Source organism: Molossus molossus, unplaced genomic scaffold, assembly GCF_014108415.1.
Source record: "Molossus molossus isolate mMolMol1 unplaced genomic scaffold, mMolMol1.p scaffold_m16_p_15, whole genome shotgun sequence".
Taxonomy (NCBI): domain Eukaryota; kingdom Metazoa; phylum Chordata; class Mammalia; order Chiroptera; family Molossidae; genus Molossus; species Molossus molossus.
The window spans coordinates 55,322,700-55,350,173 of NW_023425350.1; the positions used below are offsets into that span (position 1 = coordinate 55,322,700).

Genomic DNA, 27,474 nt, shown 5'->3' on the forward strand with positions numbered 1-27,474 from the left:
ACGGGGGGCCGTGGACACACGCACAGTGGTCCCTGCTCCCGGGAAGTGTAGCCTTCCTTCAGGAAGCTCTCCGAAGTTTCCTCAGGCCGCCACAGATCTGCAGGGGCCCGCCCCGCGCTCCCCAGGCCCGTCTCCACTACCTGCTGTTGATTCCTGGAGTCCGCCGACGAAGTCCAGCGGGGCGGGAGTGCCTGGCGCTCAGCAGTGGCCGGCTCTGGGCCTCCGCCGCACCCGGGTAGATGGGGCTTCTCCCTGGATTAGCCCACACGGGACAGGGGAAGAGAGTGCTGGCACCAAACCGGAAACAGCAAGCATTTCCCGTTGTTCCCTGTTTGTTGGTGCCCCCTCCCAGAGCGCTGCCTGCCAGCAGGTGGGGAGGGGGCCGTCCGTCTACCAAGAGGAAAAGAGTCAGCCGCCTAGTTCGAGTCCCAACCACTCGCTTTTGTTCTTCTCAACTCATCTCGGAGTAGAACCAGAAACGTGTCACCCATGTGTCCCAGGTGTAGGCAGCCGATGTCCAATAGACGGCGTGCTCCCATATAAAGGTTGGCTTCTCAACAGGTTTTCTTTTCCACATAGTCCAAATTCGTCGTCCAGTTTCTAATCTTCAGGCTGTCCTTTACAGTGATAGAATTATCCTTGTAAATATATATATAAATATATATGTATATATATATACATATATATGTATATATATGTACACACACACACACACACACACACACACACATTTGGTCATGCCATTCTTTGGCTTAAAAACTGTGTTTCCTTCTTGGTTGCAAGATCCATTATAACGGACTCCGCTTCCCTTATCAGGCTCAACTACAACAATATCTTTACTGAGCTCCAAACCGGGACACCCATTGCTCCCACCTACAATACATTTCTTTTAGTACTTTATGCTGTTTCATCCATCTGGAGTAGCATAGATTGAAAAATGTGCCAAGGACTGTGCCAGACTTGGGTGACTATGACATGATTTCCTGAAGAACCCATTTAACTCTGAGGGTGACAAACTGGTATTGCTGAGAAAGTGCCTTGCAGACTTTCAACTACAAGAAGGGTAATTGACCAAAGAGCATCAGCTGCTACCTTAGAATCCATGGCCATGGTTGCATGGAGCCCACACTTTCCACAGGTGATGACTGAGTGTAGTGGGGATACTAAGGCAGCCTTGATATTGGGAGGCACAGGACTCCTCCCATGGACAACTGTGGCTCAGTGATTCCTCAACACCCTTGATAAATTCTCACAGTCTAGGATGCTTCCTTCCCTCTCTTCTTCACTCTGTGCCAGACTTGTATCACATCTGACTTCTCTCACAGCCTCTCCTGGCTCCTTCCCCACTTTCTCTTAGAGGTGATTCCCCTAAATAAAATCCTTATATATTTAATTTCATCTTGGTGTCTGCTTCTTGGAGGACCCAGACTAACATATAAATATTTGAATAAATAATTCCAGATAATGTAATAGGCACTAATAAAGGTATTAAACAGCCCTGGCTGGTTTGGCTCAGCAGTTAGAGTGTTGGCCCATGGACCAGAGTCCTGGGTGCTGTTCCCGCTAAGGGCATGTACCTCGGTTGTAGTTTGTCCTCGGCCCTGGTTGGGGTCCTGTAGGTGGCAACCACTTGATGTGTCTCTCATGGATGTTTCTCTCTCTCTCTTCCTCCCTCTCTCCTGCTGTATTTAAAGATAAATGCAAAAATGTCCTTGAGTGAGGATAAAAACAAAAGGTATTAAACAAACATTCGCCAAGTATTTACTGACTACTGTAATGCCAGGCACCATGCTTGGCTCTGAGAATACAATCACTTCTGCCCTCCTGGGGCTTAAAGTCTATGGAGAGCAGACAAGAACTTAGGCAATAGAAATGTGGTGTGATATGTGCTACATCAGGGGTAGAACAAAGTTATGGGAGCTCACAGGGAAGCATAGATTTGAAGAACTGGGCATGCTTCTTGGAGAAAGGGATTATCATTCTGTGCTGAATCAGTAGACTGAATAGGAGTTAACCAAGCAAGGGGTACGGAGAGCATTCCATGCAGAGGGAATTCCGGGGGAATGAACAAACTCACCAGTCCAGAAGATTAGTATGTGAAAGAGGTAGTCAAGGGACCAGAATGTGTAAGGTCTTGTGGACTACATTAAGGATTTTGGATTTAATCTCATAGCAAAGGTAGGGTGGGAAGCTGGACTGAAGTGTTTTAAGCAGAAGAACAATGTGATCTGATTAATGTACTGGACAGAACATTTTATCTGCCCTAAGAAGAATAGATTAGGGACTGAAGTTGGGGTGGTGGTGGCTGGGGATGGAGAAAAGACTGGAGTAGGAAGTAATCCAGGCAAGAGATGATGGTAGCTTGAATTAGGGTATTGATAGGGGGATGAAGAGATGTGGTGGAGACATTAATAGGTGTTGGTGATTGATTGGATTGATGAGAATGATTTCAGAATGACAGAACCTTGAGCACAGTAGGCATTTAATGAATATTTACTGAATAAACAAAAGTGAAGTTTACTGTTTGGGCAGCTGGAAAGATAGTGGTGCTATACACAGAGATTAAAAAAAACCACATTGGTTCTACCATGTACCCAGTTACCCAGGCTGGTGCGGGGGTGAAGATGACAGTTCAGTTTTGGATATGTTGAAATCAAATTGCCTGTGGGACACAGAGTGATGTTCAATAGGCAGTTGAATGTATGTGTCAGAACCTGAAGAGAGAAATATTGCCTGCAGATGTAGATTTAGAAAGAGATAGTAATTAAACTGGTATAAATGAGATTGCTTAGGGCAGTGATTTATTCTTCAAAGTGGGAATCTCAACCCATTAATAGGTAGTAGAAGCAATTTAGTGAGCTGTAACCAGCATTTAAAAAAATGAAATAGCATAACATGCAATACAATAGAAAATATCAGGGTTTAGCTCCCGAATTAAAGATAATAGGAAATATGACTTTGTGAAAAGTTTACTTGGGGTCTTGACACCTCCAGCCCAATTTGGAAGAAGATCTCCCACGTACACCTGGGTCTAACTCCGCCTCCACCTGGGTTGGGCACCTTATCTCCTGAGTCCTGCGCTCCACTCAACCCCGATTGGCTGGAGGAGAAAATCAGCCCTGCCATTGGTCCCCTCCTAATGGGGCGGAGCCGAATTGCGTTTTGTCTGCCAACTACAGGCCGAGTCTGGCCGAGAAGAAACGAGTAGGACCGAGGCCCCGGGCTCCGCGGCCCTGAGCAGAAGCGGTAGGGTGCGCCCCACCCGGCGGCCAGGCGGAGCCAAAGATGCCGGCCTCAGCTGCGCGGCCCCGCCCGGGGCCCGGGCCGCCTCCCGGTTCGCACTTCCCGCTGCTGCTGTTGGTGGTGCTGAGCGGCCCCGTGTCCGGTCGTGTTCCCCGTTCAGTGCCCAGGACCTCGCTTCCCATCTCCGGTAAGGCGCGGGCACCCTCGCCCCATGCCCTTTGCGCCGCGCCCAGGCCCCGCCCGCAGGTGCCTACACCCACTTGCCCTCCTGACCCGGGCAGCCGCACCCTGGGCCCCTCCGCGTGGCGCACTATTCCCGCGCTACCCACCGCTACCCACCCCTTCCCGAATCCAGGCGGGACGCCCACGCGGTGCTGCTCCGCGGCATCCCCGGCCGGGGCCTCGCGTCTCGGCTCCCCTGACACGCCCAGGTGGCTCCCCCGGCCCCTTATTCAGAACCGACACTGAGGCCCGGAGAGGGGATGGGAGTTGCCCGAGGTCATTCATTTCGAAGTTCACTCTCCCTTGTTACCGTCTTAACAGACAGGCACCTGTGTCGGTCACGCCAGTTTGACGCCCATCCTGTTTCCAAACCCAGAGACCGTTCGTTCCACTCCAACCACCCATTCTTCTGATTACCAGCTCAGCATTTTCATATTCCCACGTCTCACATTCATTTCTCATATTATCAGTTCTATACCCCCACCCGCCTTTGCCCTGCTCACAGCTCTAATCTTCCCTAAGCCACTTCCCAGTCCTCTCACATCTCTGACACAAATTCCCCTTCTCTCATTATCCGATCCATCATAACCCTAACTTCCTAACGTTGCCTACTTCCTCTACCCATTCCCTATATTGAATGTTGGGAAACCATTCAGTGAGTTGACTTAAAATTTTGTTTAAATGATTTTGAAAGTCTTCAGAGAGAGAAAAAAAGGAGGGAGATATGCCTTCAGAAGATGTGCAAGAAGCCAGAGGATGCCAGAATGTTAAAAGTGGTAATTGGAGTGATTCACAATTTAAAGGCTCTCTGTTGAGGTGGGCATTAAGTGTTAGCATTTTGGGCAGACAGAATCAGTGAAGCTGAGAGTGCAGCCTGTTGGCAAAAATTCACCACTGGGTGATATTAATTTAGGGTCTAAACTTCAGACTAGTGACATATAGGGGTGTTTTGAATCCAGAGAACAAAGTTGTGGTCTGAGCCTGGGCTTTCAGTTTGTGCTGGAGCAATAACCACTATGTAGATAGAGTTCAGGTTTCTAGGCTGGGTTGATGTCCAGGAATCCAGAGAGGTGTAGAGAGCAAGGTGAAGCAGAGCTGGGATACAAAAGGAGGTTGGGGGAACCAGGGCTTTTCCTAAGCACGAGAGATACAGCACAGTCATGGATATGGGTGTGGGAAGATGGGTGGGGCTCCATACATCAGCAAGTCTAGGAATGAATGGCTGCTGGCCATTCTGTTAGTCTTGAGGGTAGCTGAGCAGATGAAGCAGGCAGAACAGAGTTGTATTGGTGCAGGGATGGGATCCCCAGAGCCAGACGTTGAGCTAAGGAGGTATGCTAACTTATTTGTTATAATCTTTAAATAGATAAGACTTTTGAATGCTGATGCGAGATTTAGATTTGGCCAAAAACAGAGCTCATACTTAAGGAAAGAAGAAAAGAACCTTTTGTGAAACGTGTAGTTTGTGTCAGGTGCTTCCACATAGGTTATCTCATTTAATTCTCTCAACAACCCTGGATGGTGGTATTTACAGAGGAGGACAGTGATGTGCAGAGAGGGCAAGTAACTTACTCAAGAGCATATAGCTGGTAAGTGAAAGAGCCAGATTTAACCTCAGGCTGATCCATTTCCAAAGCATATACTCTTGCCTACTACACTCACTTCCTTGGATGGAATGGGGATTGCGGGAGGTCAAGGGCTGTGGGAGAGAAAGGAGAGAGTCTAATGTGTTAGTGAAAAGAGTGAAGCATTTCCCTTCTAGGTAAAACGTTATTAACTAGTGATTTTAAAAACAGGGAAATTTACAGAGGAAAGTACTTGTACTTTCTATAGATGTTTTCAAATTGTGTGTCATGTTGCCATGAATAGAAAATACAGACTTAATATTTATGCTGTTCTTTTAATAAAGTGTTCTACTTTTATAGAAAAAGCATACTTGATTCGATTGTGTGCTAAATATTTTGGCCTCATTGGTTATTTATCTCTGGGAAAGTTAGATGGCCTGTCACGCTCTTTCTCCCCACCCTGATGGCCGCTAAATAAATGGTACTTGGAAGAAAACAAAAATTGGCCCCTTTGGCTTTGCCATTGTGGACCTAACCCTTATGAAACAATGGCTAATACCACTCTTCCCTCTCACCCTCTCTTTCTGCCAGAGGCTGACTCGTATCTCACCCGGTTCACCGTCCCTCAGACATACAATTACTCTGTTCTCCTTGTGGATCCTGCTTTCCATACACTTTATGTTGGCGCCCGGGACACCATCTTCGCTTTATCTCTGCCTTTCTCAGGGGAGAGACCCCGCAGGGTGAGAGATGAGAGTGCGGAGGACCCCAGAGCATGTGATTAAATCTATGGTTGTATGAGATGTGAGGGGGGTTGTTGTGGTAGCAGGGGAAGTGTTGGTGAAAATGAACAAGGGGAGGCCATCAATTACATTATTTCTGCTGGGGGTGATTGGGGGGGGTATGGAGACTGGGGAGGCTGTGAGGGAGGTTCATGATGGTGGGAGAAGGCCACAGTGACCAGGTTTTAGGTGACAGGCAAAGAATCATTAGAATCACATTACTCACAATAGCTTTCAAACTTTTTGACCACCCCTTAGTAAGAAATATATGGTACATTTTGACCCAGTACATGAAGTGGGTACTGAAAGAAAACTTTTCTAACCAATATCTACTCTCCTATATGTGATGCTTTCTGATATATTTTGTTAAAAATAGTATTGGTCATGATTTCACAATTGATTTTGTTACTCATTAATAGGTGGAGCCCTCCAGTTTTAAAAACAGTGCTCTGGGGTGGGGGGTGTCTCTGAAGTTCCCAAATTGATGGAGGTTGTGGAACTGTGTTACCTACCCTGACTTGGGAGGAGTTGGGGGAGAATCTGGGGAAAACAGTCATTTCTCCTTTCTCAGATTGACTGGATGGTGCCTGAGGCCCACAGACAGAACTGTAGGAAGAAAGGCAAGAAGGAGGTAGGTGTAAATCTGGGCCCTGTTCTGAGTGTCAATGAGACCTTGGCCCAACCCTGACTCTTGAATCAGTCCCCCGCAGTGCTGCCATCCCATGGGTCCACGCAGGGAACCTAACACCGTATCATTTCCCATCATTTCTGATCCCAGAGCTGCATCTAACTGGCCTGACACTACCCTAGCTTTCCTTGTACCTGCTGCTTCTGATTGTCTCTAACCATCTCTGACCCCCAGGACGAATGTCACAATTTTGTCCAGATTCTCGCCATTGCCAATGCCTCTCACCTCCTCACTTGTGGCACCTTCGCTTTTGATCCGAAGTGCGGGGTTATTGTGAGTGACAGGGGTGGGAGGATGGGAAGGGTCTTCTGTGAGTGACCATAATGGGGGGGGGGGCATGCTTAAGGCAACCCTTGTGCATGATAAGCATTGGGGGTGAGAGATGTTCTCACAGGGTGGAGCCTTTGTCTGCCACTGGAGGAGGGTGTGAAGGGGTGGGGAGGGAGGTTGTCTGTAGAAGGTAAGTTATACCAAGTCTCAAGAGAGACATAATGGGATGGTAAAGGAAGTTAGGGATGCTAGCTGGGTTGGGGAGAGGAGAAATCCAGGAGAGACTTCAGAGCTAGTAATTCATGTTTCCCTTGTCCTTTGTATGCTTTGTCCAGGCAGCCTGGGTCCATTTCTTAATCAGCACAGTCCATGCCGATTTCTTCCTCCCATGGCATATGACTCTCACCACTTTCTTCCACCTCCACTGCCAGCCTCGTTCTATGTGGGCTGTGACCTTCTGCTCTCATGAGCTTCTGAGGTTACTGCCCAATAATGTAGCACCTGCTGGCCATACTCTAGATCTTGCCTTTAAGGTGACCACTCTGTCAACCATGTTTTCTTCTAGGTCCTGTTCATTGCTGCTGAAGCCCTGGCATTTCTATTCTCACACCCAGGCAGGCTTGGGACTTCTGTACCCCTAATCACATCTAGGCTAGTCACAGTGACAAAAGTTCCCAGGACTGGTGACATCTCAGGAAGGGTCTTAATGTTTTTGAACCCTCATCTTTTCATCTTTTCCATCAGTTATCCAGTAGTCAGTCACTGGTCCTCAGGTAGTACACATCTGTGACAAGGCCCTGGGTTGAATTGAAGACCTCACAGGTCCTTCACATCCAGTGGCTTCCTTTCCTGCTCCATAGAGCAATAGGAGGGAGTGCAATGCCTCCTTTTCCTGACCCTGATCTTACCTGTCGATCTTGACTTGACCCTTCTACATTCTTCAGTGATCCTTGACACTTGGACCTAGTCAGTGTGTCCCTCCAAACCTCTCTCTGTTAAAGACTATCCTCAGATCTCTGGCTTAGAATGCCATAATTGTATATATTTGATATACAGCCAGTTCTTCTGGACTGCCCTGGGACTTAGTTGGGCTTATGCTGTGCCCTTTTCATAATGTGGATGATAGACTCCCTGCTGGTTGTGGATAGATCCCTCATCCTGGGAAGGTTTCCTATTGTCAGGATGGTATTGAGAATCTCTATATTCTATCAGGAAATACTGAGTATCTAGTTTCCCTATAGTCCTCACAAAGCTCAAAGTAGCAGAACTGTCATCACCATATTTATCCTTTTTTAGTCTGTACGGACTCGGGGAGCCCATGGTTTGAATATCAACCATGGCTTATAGACAGTAGACTTACTCCAAGTTAATCTCCCAGGGTCTTCTATTCTTCCTCAGCTCTCTGAGGTGGGACTCTAATGGTTGTTATGTATCTAGGAAGAAAATGTTCTGGACATAACTGTCAGGATTGGCATGACTTGGATCCCTGTCCCCTCTCAAGGAACATCAGCACCAAGAGCAAAGCCAGGTGTCTGTGTTCTGCACTCCCGTGACTTTCAGCTCTTTTTTTTTAATGAATTCTACTTTCTAGCAGGCTCATGAAATGAAGGACTATCCTTTGATCAAGGTTTGTTTGTAGGAGAATATAGGGCACAGAAAGATCAGCTGTGTTAACCCTTCAAGCCACATATCTAGATTGCCCTCTAGCCTTCTGAGTTCTCTCCTCTGCCTTTCCCTGCCTGTGTTACCCTGCTATATGGCAATGTCCATTCCTGGAGCAAGTTCTTGCCTTATCCTTAGTGCTGAAACTCTCATGTCTCAGACTGATGACTTTGAGACTATTTATAACTGTTTTCTGAGAGCTTTGACTAGCTAGCTGCTCCAGACACAACAAATTGCTCAGAGTTGCTTGCTCAGAAAAATGAAGTTTCTTACAAAAGGAAATTCGAGCACTGGACCTATCAGTTCCAACAGTGTGTAATGCTGCCCTTCAGTGACAGCTGATATAGGAGGAGAATGTTTTAATTTGTTTTGTTGAGGGAACTCCAGCAGTTAAAAGAGAAAAATTTTCAACTTACAATGAAAACAAGACTTCATATTCAATTAAGTTATCTATACTCTGTCCCAGGCTCGGTGCTGGGTGCTTTATATCCATGACTGAGTTAAATTCTCATCACCCCATCATAATGTTTAGGTATTATTTCTTTCCATTTTATAGGCAATGCAACCAAAGTTCAGAAAATTTAGGTGCCATGTCTAATGTTATATATCTAGCAGAGGCAGAACCAAATTCAAACCCAGGTTTGTCTGGCTCTGCTCCACTACCCTGACTCTCTAGTCCAACCTGCAGCACAGAAGGCCTTATCTGGCTCCAACTTCTTGTGACATTTGATCTGTTTCATGTAACTACCTGGGAAAGGTCCTTGGCCAAGACGGAAGGATGGATTCAAACTGCACAGCTCAGTGAGAGCCTTCCTACCTAGCTCTGGCGTTCAGCTTGAGGGACTTGCCTTCACTACAACCGATGTGCTGATAGGCACAATGAAGAATCTCAGCATTCAGAGAGAGAGTGTAGTAGAGTGGTCTTGCCCCTTCAGACCGTATTAAGTATCACTTTGTTCTTATGGGAATCATAACCTGTTTAGGTAATAGGAGGCTCACTTGCTCAAAGGCTACAAACCTAGATAACATGATTCTATTTGGGGAACCTACAAGAATACTAGTTTTGACATGGTGAGATTTAAGGGGCTGATAGGCCATCTCTGTGAGGAAGTTCAGCAGTCAAGGCAAACGTGGACTAGAGTTGGAAGACTTCAGACTTGGAGAGTTTGGGGAATGATTTGCGTAGATCTGGCTGGCAGTATAAGAATAAATGAGATCTTTAAAGTATATGTGAAAAGGACTAACAATAGATTTTTAGGATTCATAGCCAGGGTAGAAAGAAGAGAAACAACCAAAGGAGATAGAGAAACAACAATTATATAGAAAGGTGCAGTTCGAAGAAAGTCAAGAAATAGAGTATTTCAAGGAGGGAAGTAAGTCAAAAATAGCAAAAGGTAACTAAAGATTAAAGAGAATGAGAGAAAAAGGCTCATCTTTTCAGTCCTTGTAAGGGAGTAGTTTCAGGAATAGAGATGGGAAAACATAGTTTGTTTTCTAGGAATAACAGGTGATCTAGATTTGGTTAGAAGAAATAATTCATTTTAAGAAGTAGTAGAGAATAAGTAATTTGGGCTCAAGAGTTTCTACTCCAGGCAATGGTGAGCCATTTTGTCATCTTGCTCAAAAATTTATCAAGGCAGTGACTGATAGTCTAGGAATATTATTTGAGGGTGGATATGTAGAATACATTGGGGACCAGGCTAGGCAGTGTGGCAGAAAGGGGGTTACTTCATAGTTGAGGTGAGAGGGGCCACAGCAGCAGGTTTTAACCCTGTTCCAAGGTGCCCAAACACCATGGTAATCTCTCACTGAACACTCATCTTTCTCCTCGGGCTAGGATGCTCCCACTGCCCGCTGTTCAGTCCTCCATTCCAGAAAACTCTTTGACCTAGTGTTTCCTTTTGGGGTACCTCAGATCTCATTGGATTTTAATAGGCCCCTTTCAAGACTTTCTCCATAAAATAAAACCTTGTTTGCCAATTACCGCAAATAGACAGGCAGTCAGAATGGGCCAGTAGTGTACTTATGCTCAGAGGACATATGTCTACATTGCTACTCCAACCACCATCTAAGTTATTAGGCTCCAGCAACACTATATGTCCACACTAGTTTGTGAGTCAGAGATATGCCTGGCACTTGGATGCCACAGCTTCGCTTTCTAGCCAGTCACAGCTAACATTCCCTGTAAGTCCTAAAGTAACCTCTGGCTGGCTCATACCTTTTACCCCCTCCCAGGTCACTCCTTCTAGAGTCCCTGGATGAGGAGGGCATTTAGCAAATCCTCAAATTCCGACCTAAGGGCCTTCATTGACTTTTTGGATTCTCTTCTTCCTTCTGTGTATCCTTAACTCTGGTCCTGTCTTTCATTCTTGGGAGTAGGAAGAGGATGGCCCTTCTGTTTAGACCTCTGGGCTTCAGATGGTCCTATATCCGTCTCTACTTTTCTTTACCCTTCCTAAGAGCTTCAGACCTCAGGAGGCCTGCTGTCTTCCCTGGTCCTCCTTGTTCTGTAGCACATTCTCCAGCCAGTTGTAAACCCTACAATTCAGTAGCATTTCAGAGGAAAGATCTGCCTGTCAGCCTCTCTGTGTCGTCTAGGGCCATCTTATGTGTCCCTTCATCAGAGCATGTGTCGTTGGGTACTAGGGGAATTAAAGGAAGAGGAATAAACTGATGAAAGAGGGATGGCAGAGATGGGAAATGCAGGAATGGGCGGGGGAATCAGAAGTGATAGACTGGGACTATGGGGATGGTAGCATATGGGAACTGGGCTTTTCTTTCATCTGACCATCTTTGTAATTTTCATTATGAACCTCCCCATGACCCCTAAACCAATTGCCCCCTTCTGGTCTGTAGGCCGTGTCCAGTTTCCAGCAGGTTGAAAGAATTGAGAGTGGCCGGGGGAAATGTCCTTTTGAGCCAGCTCAGCGGTCAGCAGCTGTAATGGCTGGTGAGTGGGAGAGACAAGAACTTGTGACTTCTTGCTATAATTGCTTCCTTTCCCACCCTTGCTGTTGGAATTTCTGTGTCCTTTCTTTCCTTTCCTAGGAATGTCTATTATTCCCATGTCTCTTTCTAGCCTTTCCTATTCTTCCCAGCGTGCCTGTGTCCCGCCTTTCTCCAGAGTACTATTTCCCTGGGTTCTCCCTAGAGAATGTGTTCTCTGCACCTCTGGTGTGAGTGTTTCTTCTGTGAACCTCATTTTCTTTTCTCCTTTTTTTCTCTTCTGTTTATAAGAGGAATCTGCTACAATGCATATTGTAATACACTTGGAAAAAGTACAAGAACATATGAATTCTTCCAGAACAGCACTGTTCAAAAGAACTTTGTATGGTGATGGAAATGTTCTGTATCTTCGATGTCCAATGAGGTAGCCACTAGCTACATGTTGCTATTGAACCCTTGAGATATAACCAGAGTGACTGAAGGAAAGAATTTTAAATTGTATTTAATTTCATTTTGAATGTAAATAGTCACATGTGTGTAGTGGCTACTATGTTAGCACAGGTCTAGACTATCCCTACTCAGAAAACCACTATTAATATTTTAGGATATTTCCTGCTAGCCTTTGTAATGTACGTGTATACACATAGACACTCATGCACATATCTTGCTGGCCAGCCTTTTGTTGCTCAGAGTCAGTAATGAGTATTCAATAAGTTCCTGCTGTTACTTCCTTTTATTTATTTTTTTGGTACATGCCCCTAGCGGGAACCAAACCTGGGACTCTCTGGTCCGCAGGCCGATGCTCCAACCGCTGAGCCAAATGGGCCAGGGCTGCTGTTACTTCCTTTGAACAAGCCATGTACAGTTGCTCAAGTGTTGAATAGTTCTTTCACAGCTTATGTCTAAACCTTTTCTGGAGAGTGACTGCTTAATTCTTTGGTAGCCACAAAATGAATTGTTTGTTTGCCACACAGCCTGTATTTTAGGTTAGAGGACTCCACATGCCCCCTCCAAATTCAGTAAGAATCCAGCCATTTTTTCATGATAGTGTAAAACAAGAGGTTAGTAGAAATTTTATGACTGTGTTTATATTATAAAACATGTAAATGTCATGCTACATGGGTATGCGTTTGGATTTTGTCATGTAACTTTATATCATAGACATTTCTGTATAATTTAAAAATTAGTTGTAAATAGAATTTTTAATGACATCATGCTACTACTCATCCTGTGAACATACAGTAATTTAATTAAACAATTCCAAATCATTTATATAAATTAATTTTATTTAGTTTACTTCCAAGTTTTTGCTATTATCCATTAACACTGTAATGAACATTTTTGTGTATAATTTTTTATCCTTACTTTAGATTGTCTCCTTAAGATTTCTGGAAATAGATTACTATTCAAAGGGCGTGAACATTTTATGGCTCATTATCTTTTGCTAATAGGATTTTTAGAAACAGTGTACCAATTTACACCCTAAATCAGCAGTAAATGAGAGGTTTTTTTTTTTCTCACATAAATGTCACCAACCTGTATTGTTGTCATTTTTACAGATCTTTGAGCCCTGGCCAGTGTGGCTCAGTTGGTTGGGTGTTGTCCTGTACACCAGCAGGTTGCCGACTGGATTCCCAGTCAAGGGCACATGCCCAGGCTGCAGGCTCAATCCCCTGTGGGGGGTGTGCGATGGATGCTACAATCACATCCATGTTTCTCTGTCTCCCTCTCCCTTTCTCTCTCTCTAAAAATCAAAAAACTATTCTTATTTAAAAAAAAAAAGGTCTTTGAGGCTAAAAATAGTAACTTGTTTTAATTTGTATTTCTTTGAGTGTTAGTGAAGTTGAACCTCTTTCAAGTTTTAGTGCTATTTTTATTTCTCCTCTGATAAGTCCTTTGCTTATGTTCTTGGGCCAATTATCAAGTAGGATATTAGCATTTCAATATTCATCTTTTCTTTTTTAATTATATTTTTTAAGCTAAGTTCTTCTTCAGCTAGGGAGCAGCTAAACGTTTTTTTTTTTCTTAAAAATTTCCCCCAAACATTTAACACTTTGATTTATTCAGAACTTATTTTGATGAATGACATAAGATGTAAATTAATTTTTCCCAACTAGCTAATCAGTTGACTCAGCATCATTCATCACACTGTTTTATTCTTTCTTCACTGATTTTCGCTGTGAACTTTGTTATAAAATCTTCACCTATACTTTTGGATAATATTTTATGAAAAACAAAAATTGGAATATAAGATCTAACAATGAAATTTTTTTCTTATACATGACTTCCTAGGAAAAGCTGTAAAAGCTATACAAATTAAATAACTTTTAGTCAGATAATTAATAACTTACCTTTTCATTTGGAGCTTTCAGTGTTGATCCATTATGCCCTGCTCTGTTTTGAAAATAGCGGTATAGAAAATAGTGCCAGCATTAGGTAAGAACTGGAACAAAAAGTCCTAGTTAGGAGATATTAAAATGTCCTTAAAGATAACAGATATATTTTGAAATTAAAAGAGGTTTAGTAATGAAAATATTAGAATATAATATTTATTGATAGGATATAAAATAATATATTTTAAATTATAAAAATTACAATGTGCATTGTAGAAAATTGAGAAAATGTAGAAATGTTAAAGAAGAAAGTGAAAGGTTTATTTGCAGCTCAATCATTACCAGGTAAATACTATTATTATTTTCTTCTGTGTTTGTGTGTGTGTGTGTGTGTGTGTGTATTTATAATAAATTGGATTTATTATGCGTATTCCACTTAGTATTGTATACTATTTTCATGTCATATAAATTATTCAAAACATGATTTTATAGTGATTATATACTATTTCATCATATAAATATGGCACAATTTAGTTATTCTCATAAAATTATACATTCAGATTTTTTAAATATTGCTTTTATGAATACTGTAGAAGAATTCTTTTTACATAAATTCTTTAAATAAATGTCATTAATTGCATATGATCAATCCAAAGAGTAGACCTGCTCGGCCAAAGGGTGTAAAGATTTTCATGGTACTTGGTTGATTTGTCTAAGTTTCTCTCCATTTAGTTCCCCCAACAGTGGTGAGAGGGCCTGTTTCATTGCATCCTTGTCAGTCCCAAGTAATATACGTAATAAAACATACAAACAGTGACCTTCTCCAAAGTCCAATTTGATGTATTTTTTATTTGCATCTTTATTCGTGATACTGAACAACTTTTCATTTGTTTTTTTGATACCTGTATTTCTTTTGGGAAAAACCTCCGAAATCTCGTCTTCAAATATGACATTTATCTGTACTGCACTTAGATAAAATTAACAAAATGATCTCACTGTCTCTATTTGTACTGTTCAGATTCAGGAATATTGTCAAAGACTTTGACAATATTCATGTTAGCCTAGAAACATCAGTGGTTCCTTCCATCTCCTTTGTAGGATCTTTGTCTTCTGCTCATCTTTAAGTGTTGGGGTTCCTTAGACTTCCACCCAAGATGCTCTTCTCTTTTTGTTCTATGTGGTTGTGATCTCAGCCAGTCCTATGGATTCCATTTTCACTGCATTCTGATGCCTCCCAGGCATTATCTGGAGCTACAGACCACCCATCCAACTGCCTTCCAGACATCTCCACTTGGAGGTCCCACAGGAATCTCAAAATCAGCATGTCCCAAACTGAGCTCATTATTTTCACTCAACTTCCCCAAACCTGCTCCTCCACCAGTGTCCCCTCCTCTGAGTGCATACCCAACCCAGGTACCTGAACTAGAGATAGCAGTTAGTCATCTCTGGTCCTTCCTATAACATCCTATTTTTAGTAACAATCTATAGAAATGACCCTGAAAGTACAGTCTTTATCACATCCTATTTTTAAAAATAGGTCTTTTATCAAGAAGAGCAGGGAGAGGGCTCCTTTGCTTTTTCTCTTTGGGAACCTGTCCTGGGTTTTCATCGTCTCCTTTTGGTCTGATTGCATTTTGCGGTTACTGCATCTGCTGGGAGCACTGCAGACATTCCAGATGCACTGGGTGCTGCCAGCATTTTGGGTTCAAGCCTACTTCTTACATCCAGGTGTGTCTGCCCCAAGATGAGTATTCATACACTGAAACAAGATAGTTATACAGCCAACAGAGGAAAAGGTAGATACTGTATCTTTATCTATCTAATTATGTCCTAATAGAAGGCCATGTTGTTTTTAAAGAAATGTATCTAGCTGGCCCAATCCTTAAGTAAGGAAATGGAGACTATTAGCCTAGCAGCTATTAGCCCTGAAAAGAAGATAAGGGAGTGGAAGAAGGAAGGCCAGGGTATGTTTAAAATCATCTTTTAAAAGCAAATGAATGATAATTCTATTGTAAATCTTTAAAGGTGAGCATTTTGATAAGAAAGTGAAAATTTGAAATCACAGAGTAGTGAAATATTCATTTCCATGACAGTTCCCTAGCCTTTCAGTGTTGGGTTCTAACATATCAGGAGCCTGTGCTCACTCACAGGCTTTACATCTGGGCAGGTAGAGATTGACTTCCACAAATAATTGTGATTCTTCATCTTTTGCATCTTTCAATTTTGGGGGGTTACTTTTTTTTGTATTGCCAAAATGAAAATATCTTATTTTTTTTTGGTTATAAAATTAAGGTACTACCTACAAAAACCAGTGAATACAAAAAGTATATAGGAGAAAATGAGAATCACTTGTAATTTCATTAGTTAAAAACAAACATCATTAACACTGTAGAGATATAGTTCCTTCAACAATCTTTTCTGTTTGCAGACATGTGTACATATCTTTAAAAACTGTGTTGAATTGTACCTAGTGTTTTGTTCTAACCAGCTTGTTTACTGAACTCAACACTGTAGGCTTCTTTCTCTTTTGTGCATCACCTTTTGCCAGTAGCAAATGTATATTTTAATGTCTACTGATTATAATTCACCCAAAATTGCATGTGCAGGGATATTTTATTATATGGACAGTGCAACAGAATACTGGGAAATGAGACTGTCCTGGAGAATCTAGGTCATGTAGTGATCCTGTGTCCTGTAGATTCTTGCCTTCATTAATTGATGGCTGCTGTTCCTTCTGTGTGTGTGTGTGTGTGTGTGTGTGTGTGTGTGTGTGTGTGTGTGTAAGACTGTTGCAAGTCCCTTGGTACTCCTGGGATACTTGGAACCCTACTACTTCCTCCCAAAGTGTCTGATCCCTATGCAGTCCCTTAGTGTCAGTGACCCGATGCTATCCCATCCTGAGTGTGCTCCTCAGCACTTCTAGGCTCCAGAGTTACTGAATGCCCTCAATGATCCCTTAGAAAGTATTAAAACCCTTTACCTGCATCTACCACTAGGTCCTTGCATGGTTAATGGAGGTTCTTTACTGTTTGCAGAATACTTATGATTGTCTCCTTACTCACACACATACCAAATCATGCTCCCAATATATTTATGACTATCTCCACCACATTTCCCCCCATTCTCAGGGTAGCCATGAGTGTCTTGTGTACAATACTCTTAGGGAAAATTTTTTCCAACTTTGGCTTCTTTATTTTTTCCTCCCCCCTTGGAAATTCAGAGGACTGGCTCATTTGCTGCTCCATTTGCTACCAGGACCTGTGCCCCAAACCTGGTTTTCTTCCTCCTGAAACCACAGCAAGGAAATGGATACCGTTTTATAGTGCACCCATCTCTGGCAACAATTCAGGCACATGGCCCTTTGAGAATTCATAAGGAGCTGTGACCATCATGTATTGAATACCAGCCATGGGCCAGGCCCTACCTGGGGCTCTGTGTTTATCTCATTTAAGCCTCAGTGCTGCTCTGAGGAACCTGAGGCTTATGAAGGTTAACTTGCCCAAGATCATACTACCAGTAAGTTTTCAGGGTTCAAACCCAAGCCTTCCTGGCTCTAACACACTTGGATTTTTATCACAAACACCATCACAAGTGGTAATATAGTCTCCCATCCACTCCCCACCCCACAAGGAGGTTTCTAACCCTTCACTATTCCCTCTGAGGGCTCCTGACCCTGTTTTGCTCTGCATAACATGTTTTTGTTTTCAAAATCCTCACCTGAGGATATTTTCTCCATTGATTTTCAGATAGTGTGGGAGAGAAGGAGGGAGGGAGGGAGAGAGGGAAGGAGAGAGAAAGAGAGAGAGAGAGAGAGAGAAAGAGAAAGAGAAAGAGAAAGAAACATTGATGTGAGAGAGACACTGATTATTTGCCTTCCTCATGAACCTGAACCACAACCAGTGTATGTGCTCTTGACTGGAATTGAACCTGCAACTTTGGTCTTTGGTCCAACTCTTTGGTCCGTGGGCCGATGTTCTAACTGCTGAGCAAAATCGGCCTGGGGATATTTTTCTTTGATTTTTTTAGATAGAATGAGAGGGAAGGAGAGAGAGAGAGACAGACAGACACACATGCAGAGAAACATTCATGTGAAAGAGACACATCAATTGGTTGCCTCTTGCACGACCTGGACCTAGGCCAGAGATTGAACTTGCTACTGAGGTTTGTGCCCTTGACCGGAAATTGAACCCATGACTCTTTGGTGCTCAGGATGACACTCTAACTTCTGCATAACATGTTTTTAAAACAGTGGTTGTCTTCCCAGTACCCGAGGCATGCAGCTTTGCTCAAGCATGACTGTTTTTCTTATTGTGGCCCTACTCTCTACAGTTTCCCTCAGTGGGCGTGAGCCCTGTGGCTCCTGCTGGGATTTCCATGCACCAGCTTCTGGCACAACAACCTTGCTTTCTTCTCCATCCTCTCTGACTTGGTCTTCTGAGTTGCCTTGAGTAGCTTCTCCCCTTAAATTGTGATGTCCTAGGGCTCTCTTCTCGCCTTCCCTTTCTCTCTGCCTATTCCGTTCATGTCACGACTTAAGCCCTGCTGCCCAACCCCTTCTGTTTGATTGCTTCCCAGTGTCTCTGACCAGATGTCTTGAGGGTTCTTCAACCTTAGCATGTCCAACAGCTAAGCCCACTTCTTCTCTAACCACCTTCTTTATGGGCGTTCTTCTGTCATTTTCTGACTTGGTTCATATTATCACCATCTGCTATCATCTGTTTTCTAAGCGGAAAACCTTAGAGATATATTTTATTCTATTCTTTCACATCTCATACTCAATTGCTTTTCAACTCTTGTTAATGGACTCTACCTTAGAAATATCTCCCAAGCCCAGTTCCTTCCCTCTGCTCCCGCCTTAGTTCTGGCCCTCCATTCTCGCCTGCACTGTGTGAATGGCCTCTTAATTAGCATTATCTTCTTGAAAATCAAAACTGATTATGTTACCTTGTTTTCAAGAAAACTTCCACAGTTTTGCTCTTGCTGGTAGGATCAAGTCCACGTTCCTGGTCCTGGCAGAGCAGACTCATCACAATTGGTGCCCATCTCTGCCCCTCCAGCTGCACCTCTGCTGGCTTGCTTGGCAGCTTCTGTATCTGACCAGTGCTTCAGCCTTGGGGAGTGCCCACATCCCTAAACAAGGCTCCCCTCTTCCCACATGTTTATCATCTCTCCTCCCCCAGAGTCCTTCTACCTGGCAAGTGCTCATACTTCAGACCCAGCTCAGATGTCACCTCTGAGATGCTGCTCCCTCAGTCAGATATGGCTGGGTCATCCTCTGTGCTCCTGCACACATCTGTGTGTCCATACCTCCTGGTCTATGATTAAACACTTGTCTTCCGGACTCTGATGAGGGTTTTTGAGGGCAGCGATGTGCTTAACACCTGGCACAGTGCCTCGTATGTAGTAAGTGATGAAGAAGTGCCACTCTGTTCTCTCTAGAACCCCTGTGATACACAAAACTCTGGGTGAATTGTGACCTTCTACTCCTTCAAACCATTTTCTCCTGCTCATGTCCAAGCCCTTGGCACTCAGTGCTCTCACGTCAGCCCACAGGGATGCACCCCCGCCCCTCCTAGGAATCTGCGTTTGGGTCAGTCCCTACATGATGCTAGTATACCCTAAAGTTGTGACATTCCAGAGCAGTGTACACTCACTGATGTTCAGAAAGAACACGAGTTCTTTCAGGTGTTTATCATAGTGGGAGAGCTTAAGTAAGATTGGAACATGCTGCAAAGCAAACCCCCTGCCTGGAGAAAGGCGACATAATTAGCACATTACAGGGTAGAGGAATCCCTGAAACAACAAAACAACAAGCAAACCAACCAAACAGCCTGATTTCCACAAGGGCAGCTTTTATTGTCCCTTCATGCACATTAATACTCTGGCACTTTTCCCTGGACAGTGGCTACCCTCCTTGCCCTGGAGCACTTTATATCTAGGATGATTTTAAGTGACCGGATGCTTGTCCTGTGCTTAGCAGTACCTGGCACTTAATGGGCACTCAACCCCTGAGAGTTCCTACCCCTGCTTGAGTCCCTGCTCTGCCTGTGGCCCCTTTTGCTTCCCTCAGTGGGTCTCTTACGCTCTTCTCCTCCCTGTCTCCCTGCAGGCGGGGTCCTCTATGCTGCCACTGTGAAAAACTACCTGGGGACAGAGCCGATTATCTCCCGGGCGGTGGGTCGTGCTGAGGATTGGATCCGAACAGAGACCTTGCCATCCTGGCTTAATGGTGGGGAGAGGGAGAGGGGTGCTTTGGGGACACAGAGGGTGAGTGGGGGCCGTGTGGTCCTAGGCTGTGTCTGTGGGATCTGAGGCCACGGGTCTCCCCAGCTCCAGCCTTTGTCGCAGCCGTGGCCTTGAGGCCAGCCGAGTGGGGAGATGAAGACGGAGACGATGAAATCTACTTCTTCTTTACGGAGATGTCCAGAGCATTTGATTCATATGAGCGCATTCAGGTTCCTCGGGTGGCCCGTGTGTGTGCGGTGAGACTCTGATCCCAGCTGTCTGTTGTCTCCTGTTCTTCCCCGCCTTTGAGTTCCTGTCTTTTCTTCTCTGGGTCTCTGTCTTTGCACCTCTCCTCTGTCTCCTTTCTTCCTCTGTGTTGACTTCTTTTCTGGGAGCCTGAAGAGTGTGGGCAAAGGGTTCTAGCTCCTTTAACCCCACAATTACCTGTCCCTAGGAGGTGGACTAGTGTAGAGATTAAAGGCAGAAACTGTTGACAGACAGACCTGGGCTCCAGGCCCTGTTTGACTACTTACTGCCTCTGCAACTTGGGGCAGGTTCTTTAGCATCCTTACAGATGAGGATATTAATGATGCTTAGCTGTAAGAGTTGTTTGGAGGACTAAATGAGGTAAGTTATGTAAAGCATGTAGTACTTAGTCACTGTCATTGTGACCTTGTCCACCTGTGTGTCATTATCCCCCACGGTTACTCTATCTCCATCACTGCATTTCTATGCGTCTATCTCCCCATCTGTCCATGTCTGGGGGAATCTTGTATTGGTCTCCACATTCCTTCTACACTGTTGGTCTTCTAAAGAGAAATGCCCAATGTTCTTGCCACCCCAGGGGGACCTTGGGGGCCGGAAGACCCTCCAGCAGAGGTGGACGACCTTTCTGAAGGCTGACCTGCTGTGTCCAGGGCCTGAGCATGGCCGGGCCTCCAGTGTCCTGCAGGACATGGCCATTCTTCGACTTGAGACTGGAGTGGGGACCCCCATCTTTTATGGCATCTTTTCCTCCCAGTGGTGAGGGGTCCTGGTGTGGAGGAGAGTTACAGGGTGGGAGACACATGGGGTTGGCATCCTGTCAGTGTTGTCTCTTCTGGAGGGCGTGGCTTCTCCTGGAGCAGGCTGCACAACTCCCATGCATTTCTTATGCGTCATCTCATTTGACGGGGTGAATTGTTGTCCCCTAGTGCTCTTCAGATATCTGGCTCCAACCTGTGACTCTTCTAGGGAGGGTGCTGCCATCTCTGCTGTCTGTGCCTTCCAACCACAAGACATTCAGACAGTGCTGAATGGTCCCTTCAGAGAGCTGAAACATGACTGCAACAGGGGATTGCCTGTCCTGGACAATGACGTACCTCAGCCCAGACCTGGAGAGGTAAGGGGTCTGAGGTAGCCCTTCACTCCATGCCAGAATTGCCTCATTAGAGCAAGAGCCCAACTAAGCATCACGGATACTTCCTGGCCCCGTGAAACTTTGTCATCCATCCTGTGTTTTCTCTAGTGCATCACCAATAACATGAAACTCCAGCAGTTTGGTTCATCACTCTCCCTGCCTGACCGTGTGCTCACCTTCGTCCGGGACCACCCCCTCATGGACGGGCCAGTGTTACCAGCTGATGGCCACCCCCTACTGGTCACTACTGATACAGTCTATCTCAGAGTCGTGGCCCACAGGGTGGCCAGCCTCTCAGGGAAAGAGTATGATGTGCTCTACCTGGGGACAGGTATGTTTAGTAGCCAAGTACATTGCCCATCCTGTGTACACATGCTCTTGTCAAAGAGAATGTCCCTTACAGGTGTTAGAGTCCCATTCACAGGTACAATATGTCATTATGTCTTGCCCCTTGCCTGCTTCCTAGAGGATGGACACCTCCACCGAGCTGTGCGGATTGGAGCGAAGCTCAGTGTCCTTGAGGATCTGGCCTTGTTCCCAGGGCCACAGCCAATTGAGAATATGAAATTATATCAAGTAAGTTGTAGATTTGGGGGGATCTGGTGGGGAGACATCTGAGCCAGCTTGTGACCCTGAAGTCTGGGAGATGCAGCTATTACTCTTCCTCACTTTCTGTAGCGCTGGCTCCTGGTTGGCTCCCAAACTGAGGTGACGCAAGTGAACACAATCAACTGTGGGCGTCTCCAGAGCTGCTCAGAGTGCATCCTGGCCCAAGACCCTGCCTGTGCCTGGAGCTTCCGGCTAGATGCATGTGTGGCCCATGCTGGGGAGCATGGAGGGTGAGTGTGACTGCCCTGGCCTCTTGCTAGCTGTCACAGGGCTCTGATCTATCCATATATCTGTCTGTCTCTTAAAAAATTTTTTTTCTTTTCTTTATCAATTAGAGAGAGGTAGGAAGGGAGAGGGAGAAAAGGAGAGGGAGAGAGAAACATCAATGAGAGAGAACATTGATTGGCTGCCACAATGGGGATTTGGCCCACAACCTGGGCATGTGCCTTGACCAGGAATTGAACTGGCAACCTCGTGGTGCATGGGTTGATGCTCAACCACTGAGCCACACTGACTGGGGCTGTTTCTCGTCTGTTAATGCTACCCTGTGTGTGTGTGTGTGTGTGTGTGTTCTTTTAGTGTCCTTTGTGTGTTTGTCAGTCCCTACTAACTTATCTGTTTGTCTCATCAATGTCCTTGCCCCTGTGCTGGACTTGCCTGGACCATGTGACTGACTTCCATGCTGCCATACACTTCTCAGTTTCCATTTTATAAGACCTCTCAGAAGTGTTTTCACATTGACCACTTCCTCCTTCCTTCCTTGAAGCACTCTTTCCTCTTGCTGTCTATGACTCTGCATTCTCCTGGTGTTCCTCCCTGTCTCACCAGCCTGTCTTCCTTACTCATTCCTTTCCCATCCAACTTCTGAATGTTGATATTTCTCAGGGTTTAGTCCTTCTGTTTACATTTCTACATACTCTCTAGGTGGTTTTATTTCCATTATTTTCAACACCGTCTGAGTACTGTTGATAACTACCGATGTATCTATAGTTGAGTTACAGAATTCCCTATCTAACTGCCTTGCTGATATTCCTCTTGGATGCTTCACAAACCACTCATATTTAAAGTCTTATTATGCACTGTTGTTTCCTCATTCTTTCCTGTGGTCCTCTGGTTTTCCTCATCTCAGAAAAGGAACTTCCATTCATTCAGTTGCTCAAGCCAGAAATTGCCCATGCTGTATTGCAATTTGTACTGACTCTAGTTCCATCTACCACATCCTCAGTCCACAGACACTTCTCTCCTTCTCTACTGCTATTACTGTGGTCCTAACCATCATCACTTCTTAACTGGAATACTCAACCTCTAAACTGGTCTCCATTTGGGGACCCCACCATCCATTTTCCACTCAGAGCTAGCTTAAAATCATATGCCACATTGAAGCATTTCACTATATCATATTTATCTAAAGTATTTCAGTATTTATCTCTATCAGATAAAGACTCTCTTAAGAACATTTTATTATAGGAAAATTCAAATATTCAAAAAATAGAATAGTGTAATGAATTTCCATATATCTGTTCGTCAGCTTCAACGACCATCAGCTCCTGGCCAATCTTGCTTCATCACTACCTTCACATACTCCCGATTATTATTTTTATTGTTTTTAAACATGCTTTTATTGATTTGTAGAGTGAGAAGAAGGGAGAGGGAGGGGGAGAGAGAGAAATATCAATGAAAAAATCATTGGTTGGTTGCCTCCTGTATACCCCTTATTGGGGATTGAGCCCACAACCCGGGCACGTGCCCTGAGTGGAAATCAAACCAGTGACCTCTTGGTGCATGGGATGACACTCAACCAACTGAGCCACACTGGCCAGAGCACCTGATTATTTTAAAGCAAATCTCAGACAGTATATTATTTCATCCATAAATCTTTTTTTGTGTATCTCTAACACAGAAGGGGTTTAAGAAAATGTAACCATATTATCAGTATCATACCAAAAACTCAATTTCTTAATATCATCAAATATCCAGTCAGTGTTCTGGTTTTTCCCAATTGCATATGTTTGAAAATAGTTTGCTTAAGTCAGGATCCAAATAATGTTCATCAGTTATAATTGGTTGATAAGTTTCTTAAGTCTTTTAATCTTTAGTTGAGATTCTCTTCAAATGAGTAATTTTTTTTTATCCTCAAGGACATTTTTTGATATTTTGTTCAGATAGAGTGGGAGGGAGAGAGAGAGAGAGAGAGAGACATCGACGTGAAAGGGACACATCGAGTGGTTGCCACCCGCACGACCCAACCAGGGCCGGGGACAAACTGCAACCAAGGTACATGCCCTTAGCGGGAACTGAACCCCAGTCTCTCTGGACCGCAGGCCGACGCTCTAACCGCTGAGCCAAACCGGCCAGGGAAAAATGAGTAATTTTTACTTAATTGCTTGGAAAGTATTTTTTCAGACTGATTTTGTGATTTCCTATTTCAAAGCCCAGTTAATCTGTACATGTTACTGAACTCCAAACTTACAAATATTTTAGAAATAAAAGTATTTGTCTTTGGGAATCATTTTTTGGTTAAGAATCTGGTATTTAAGTTTCTCTTGGGAGAACTTTGAAACATCTCAGGCAAAAGCAAATGCTTATTCTTTCCTTTATTGTTTTAATATTCATTAAAATAAGAATTTCATTGGTCTTGGATATCCTGTGTACTTGAGGCTTGGGGTCTCCTCAACATATACATGTGGTGGTGGGGGGTGGGGGTATGTGTATATGCCAGTGTAATACAAGAAATTACCAAGTTGGTACTTCTGTACCCTCTACCCTCCATTCCTCAATTCATACAAAGGAGAAAACATAGATCATGAAGTTCCTGTGGCCACAGCTGCACATATGGCCTTTCTGTGTTCCCCACTGTCAGCTAGACTAAGCAAACTTGGTTTTACCCAGGACACTTTAATGTATTCATACCGGTCTCATAGCTCATGTCAGGGGCCTAGATTCATGTTGAAGGAGTTCACATTCAAACCAAGTCTACCTTTGGTTGAAGCTTTGGTGTGTTCCACCTGGTCTTCACTGACAGTCCACTAGGGGTCTCACTGGCCTCCCTTCTTCTGGGAGTGTTGCCAGGAAGTTCAGAGTGAGCAGTCTCTCGCTGTCCATTTGTCAGACACAGTCCACTGAAATCCTGAAAGTACCAGGATTGTGTTATTTGAAACAGATCTGTTAGAGGCCAGTAGGTACCAACAGTTGTTGAAGAAAGAGTTCTTACACAGAGATGAGCAGCTTTATGAAACAGTCATCTCACTGATGCTCACAGAATTTTGATTAACTTTTATAGAGAAGTTTTCCCTTTCTCTTAACAGAAAAAAACAAACAAACAAACAACAGGACCACCCTGTAGTTTTAATATTTTTTCCCAGAGAAATCTTGTGGTGTGGATAGTCAGCTACATTTATTGGAAGGTTTCCATGTTTCTTTTAAATCACACCACTAACCATCTTTCCTAGCGCAGATTTAATTTTGTATGGTCTGCTAGAATTTCACACGGCAAACATCATGAGGAGTATAAGAGGTATTAGGGGATATTTTCCTGATCAGCATGTTGACTGATAATTCCAGGAGTGATTTATGAGATAATGGGAGATGTAACAAGTGAGTGAATGTTCAATGATACTGAGGAGGGTAGAAGGGAAAGTTGACACTGGATTTACCAAATATTCTCTTCTTTGTAGGCTGGTCCAAGACATAGAGTCAGCGGATGTCTCCTCTTTATGTCCTAAAGAGCCCGGAGGTCTGTCTGGTTTAGGGAAATGTGGGTGGAAAGGGGCTAGAAAATTGTCCATTGTGGACCCACTTTAAAACTTGGACCCTGAAAGATGTGGCAGCCAGTGACCCAGGGCCTTACCCTTTATGGGAATCCCCTTTTAGCTTTGCTCCTATGGCCCCTTCTCAAATCTGATATCCTCCCCCCCTTTCTCTCCATCACACCCCCAGGCTATAGCCTCATGACCTTTTGTGCCTTTGCTGTTTCTCTGCAGAACACCCAGTAGTGTTTGAAGTTCCTGTGGCAACAGCTGCACATGTGATCTTGCCATGTTCCCCAAGCTCAGCCTGGGCTTCCTGTGTGTGGCACCAACCCAGTGGAGTGACTGCTCTTACCTCTCGGCGGGATGGTCTAGAGGTGGTGGTAACCCCAGGGGCCATGGGCGCTTATGCTTGCGAATGTCAGGAGGGTGGGGCAGCCCGCGTGGTAGCTGCTTACAGTTTGGTATGGGGCAGCCAGCAGGCCCCCTCAAGCCGGGCCCACACAGTGGGGGCTGGACTGGCTGGCTTCTTCCTGGGGGTTCTTGCAGCATCCCTAACTCTTCTCCTGATTGGTCGACGTCAGCAGCGGCGGCGACAGAGGGAACTTCTGGCTAGAGACAAGGTGGGCTTAGACCTGGGGGCACCACCATCTGGGACCACAAGCTACAGCCAGGACCCTCCCTCTCCTTCTCCTGAAGATGAGCGGCTGCCCCTGGCTCTCGGCAAGAGGGGCAGTGGCTTTGGTGGCTTCCCTCCACCCTTCCTGCTTGATCCTTGCCCGAGCCCAGCCCACATTCGGTTAACTGGGGCCCCTCTGGCCACATGTGATGAAACATCCATCTAGGGCTAGGCAAATGACCACTAGAGCATGAGTGACCTTTGGAATGGATCGACCATTGAGATGTTGGGGTCACAGGGCCTGGAAGACTGTCATGGCTTCTGCATTCTCTTTGGCCTTTGAGTGTCTGCCCTCTCTGGGCTGGATGGGTTCTGGGCCAGGCCTTTGTCTGAGTCCTTATTCCTGATTCCCATGAGAGATCATAACTTGTCTCTGCGGTGAATCAGGACTTTCTCCACACTTGTTCTCTGAACCCCTGTGACCCCTGCAGTTTGGACCTGCTATTTGGGCCTGTGAATTTGGGGGGGGGCATAGGACATAACTATGACTTTGCCTTCTAGTTGGACCCTTGCCAGAAGGAGGAACTGTGGAGAAGGTTGGGGCTAATGTGCACTGAGTCCTTGGGGTGGTTTTGCTGATTCTCCCAGTTAGTCTAATTGTCTGTGGGGAGTGCATGAACCCCATGCTACAACATGGAAACTCTGCCTTGAAATTTCCCTCCATCCCAGTTTTCCTTCTCCCATGAAAGAACATGTGTATATATGAGTGTTCATAGGTGACCTGGCTACATGTGCATGAATGACTGAGCCAGTGCTCAGGTGTATCCATCAAGGGTAAGGAAGGGAAGGCTGGGATGGGGGCATTGCCTGCAGAACTTCAGACGCTGTAGTCAGCGAAGGAATGGCTTTCCTTTCTAAAAGAAAATAAACAACTGCCCGGCCCCTCCCACCACCATCGTTTCTCACAACCCTTCTTGTGAGTTGAGAAAATTCCCAAAGTGGCCTTCTGGGTGGGAAAGGCAGCAGTACATGTGACCCCATCTTCTCATTTGTTCTTGCCTCCTGGCTGTCACCACTGCCATGCACGGCCGCTCTTCCTCTGGCTGCACTGTAGGCTGGGCCCCCTTTCCTTGGCTCCCATTAAAAATAAATTTCACAGCACTCT

The 27,474-nt window shown here is 44.8% G+C and overlaps 1 protein-coding gene across 1 annotated transcript; it reads left to right on the forward strand.

Moving 5' to 3' along the window:
* The first annotated feature begins 3,180 nt into the window (after positions 1–3,180).
* Positions 3,181–27,084, forward strand: SEMA4F (ssemaphorin 4F). The gene is made up of 14 exons (XM_036263398.1): positions 3,181–3,430; positions 5,622–5,773; positions 6,384–6,443; positions 6,675–6,773; positions 11,289–11,382; positions 19,821–19,940; positions 20,042–20,193; positions 20,781–20,959; positions 21,170–21,317; positions 21,444–21,666; positions 21,802–21,911; positions 22,014–22,174; positions 25,619–25,677; positions 25,925–27,084. The coding sequence occupies exons 1-14, from the start codon at positions 3,286–3,288 to the stop codon at positions 26,533–26,535; spliced, it is 2,313 nt and encodes a 770-aa protein (XP_036119291.1). The 5' UTR covers positions 3,181–3,285; the 3' UTR covers positions 26,536–27,084.
* Positions 27,085–27,474: the final 390 nt, after the last annotated feature.

Coding starts and splice junctions, on each gene's coding strand:
- SEMA4F (XM_036263398.1), top strand. CDS start 3,286: ATGCCGGCCTCAGCTGCGCGGCCCCGCCCGGGGCCCGGGCCGCCTCCC. Junction 11,383..19,820: donor GTCAGCAGCTGTAATGGCTG/GTGAGTGGGAGA, acceptor GTCTCCCTGCAG/GCGGGGTCCTCTATGCTGCC. Junction 21,318..21,443: donor CTCAGCCCAGACCTGGAGAG/GTAAGGGGTCTG, acceptor TGTTTTCTCTAG/TGCATCACCAATAACATGAA.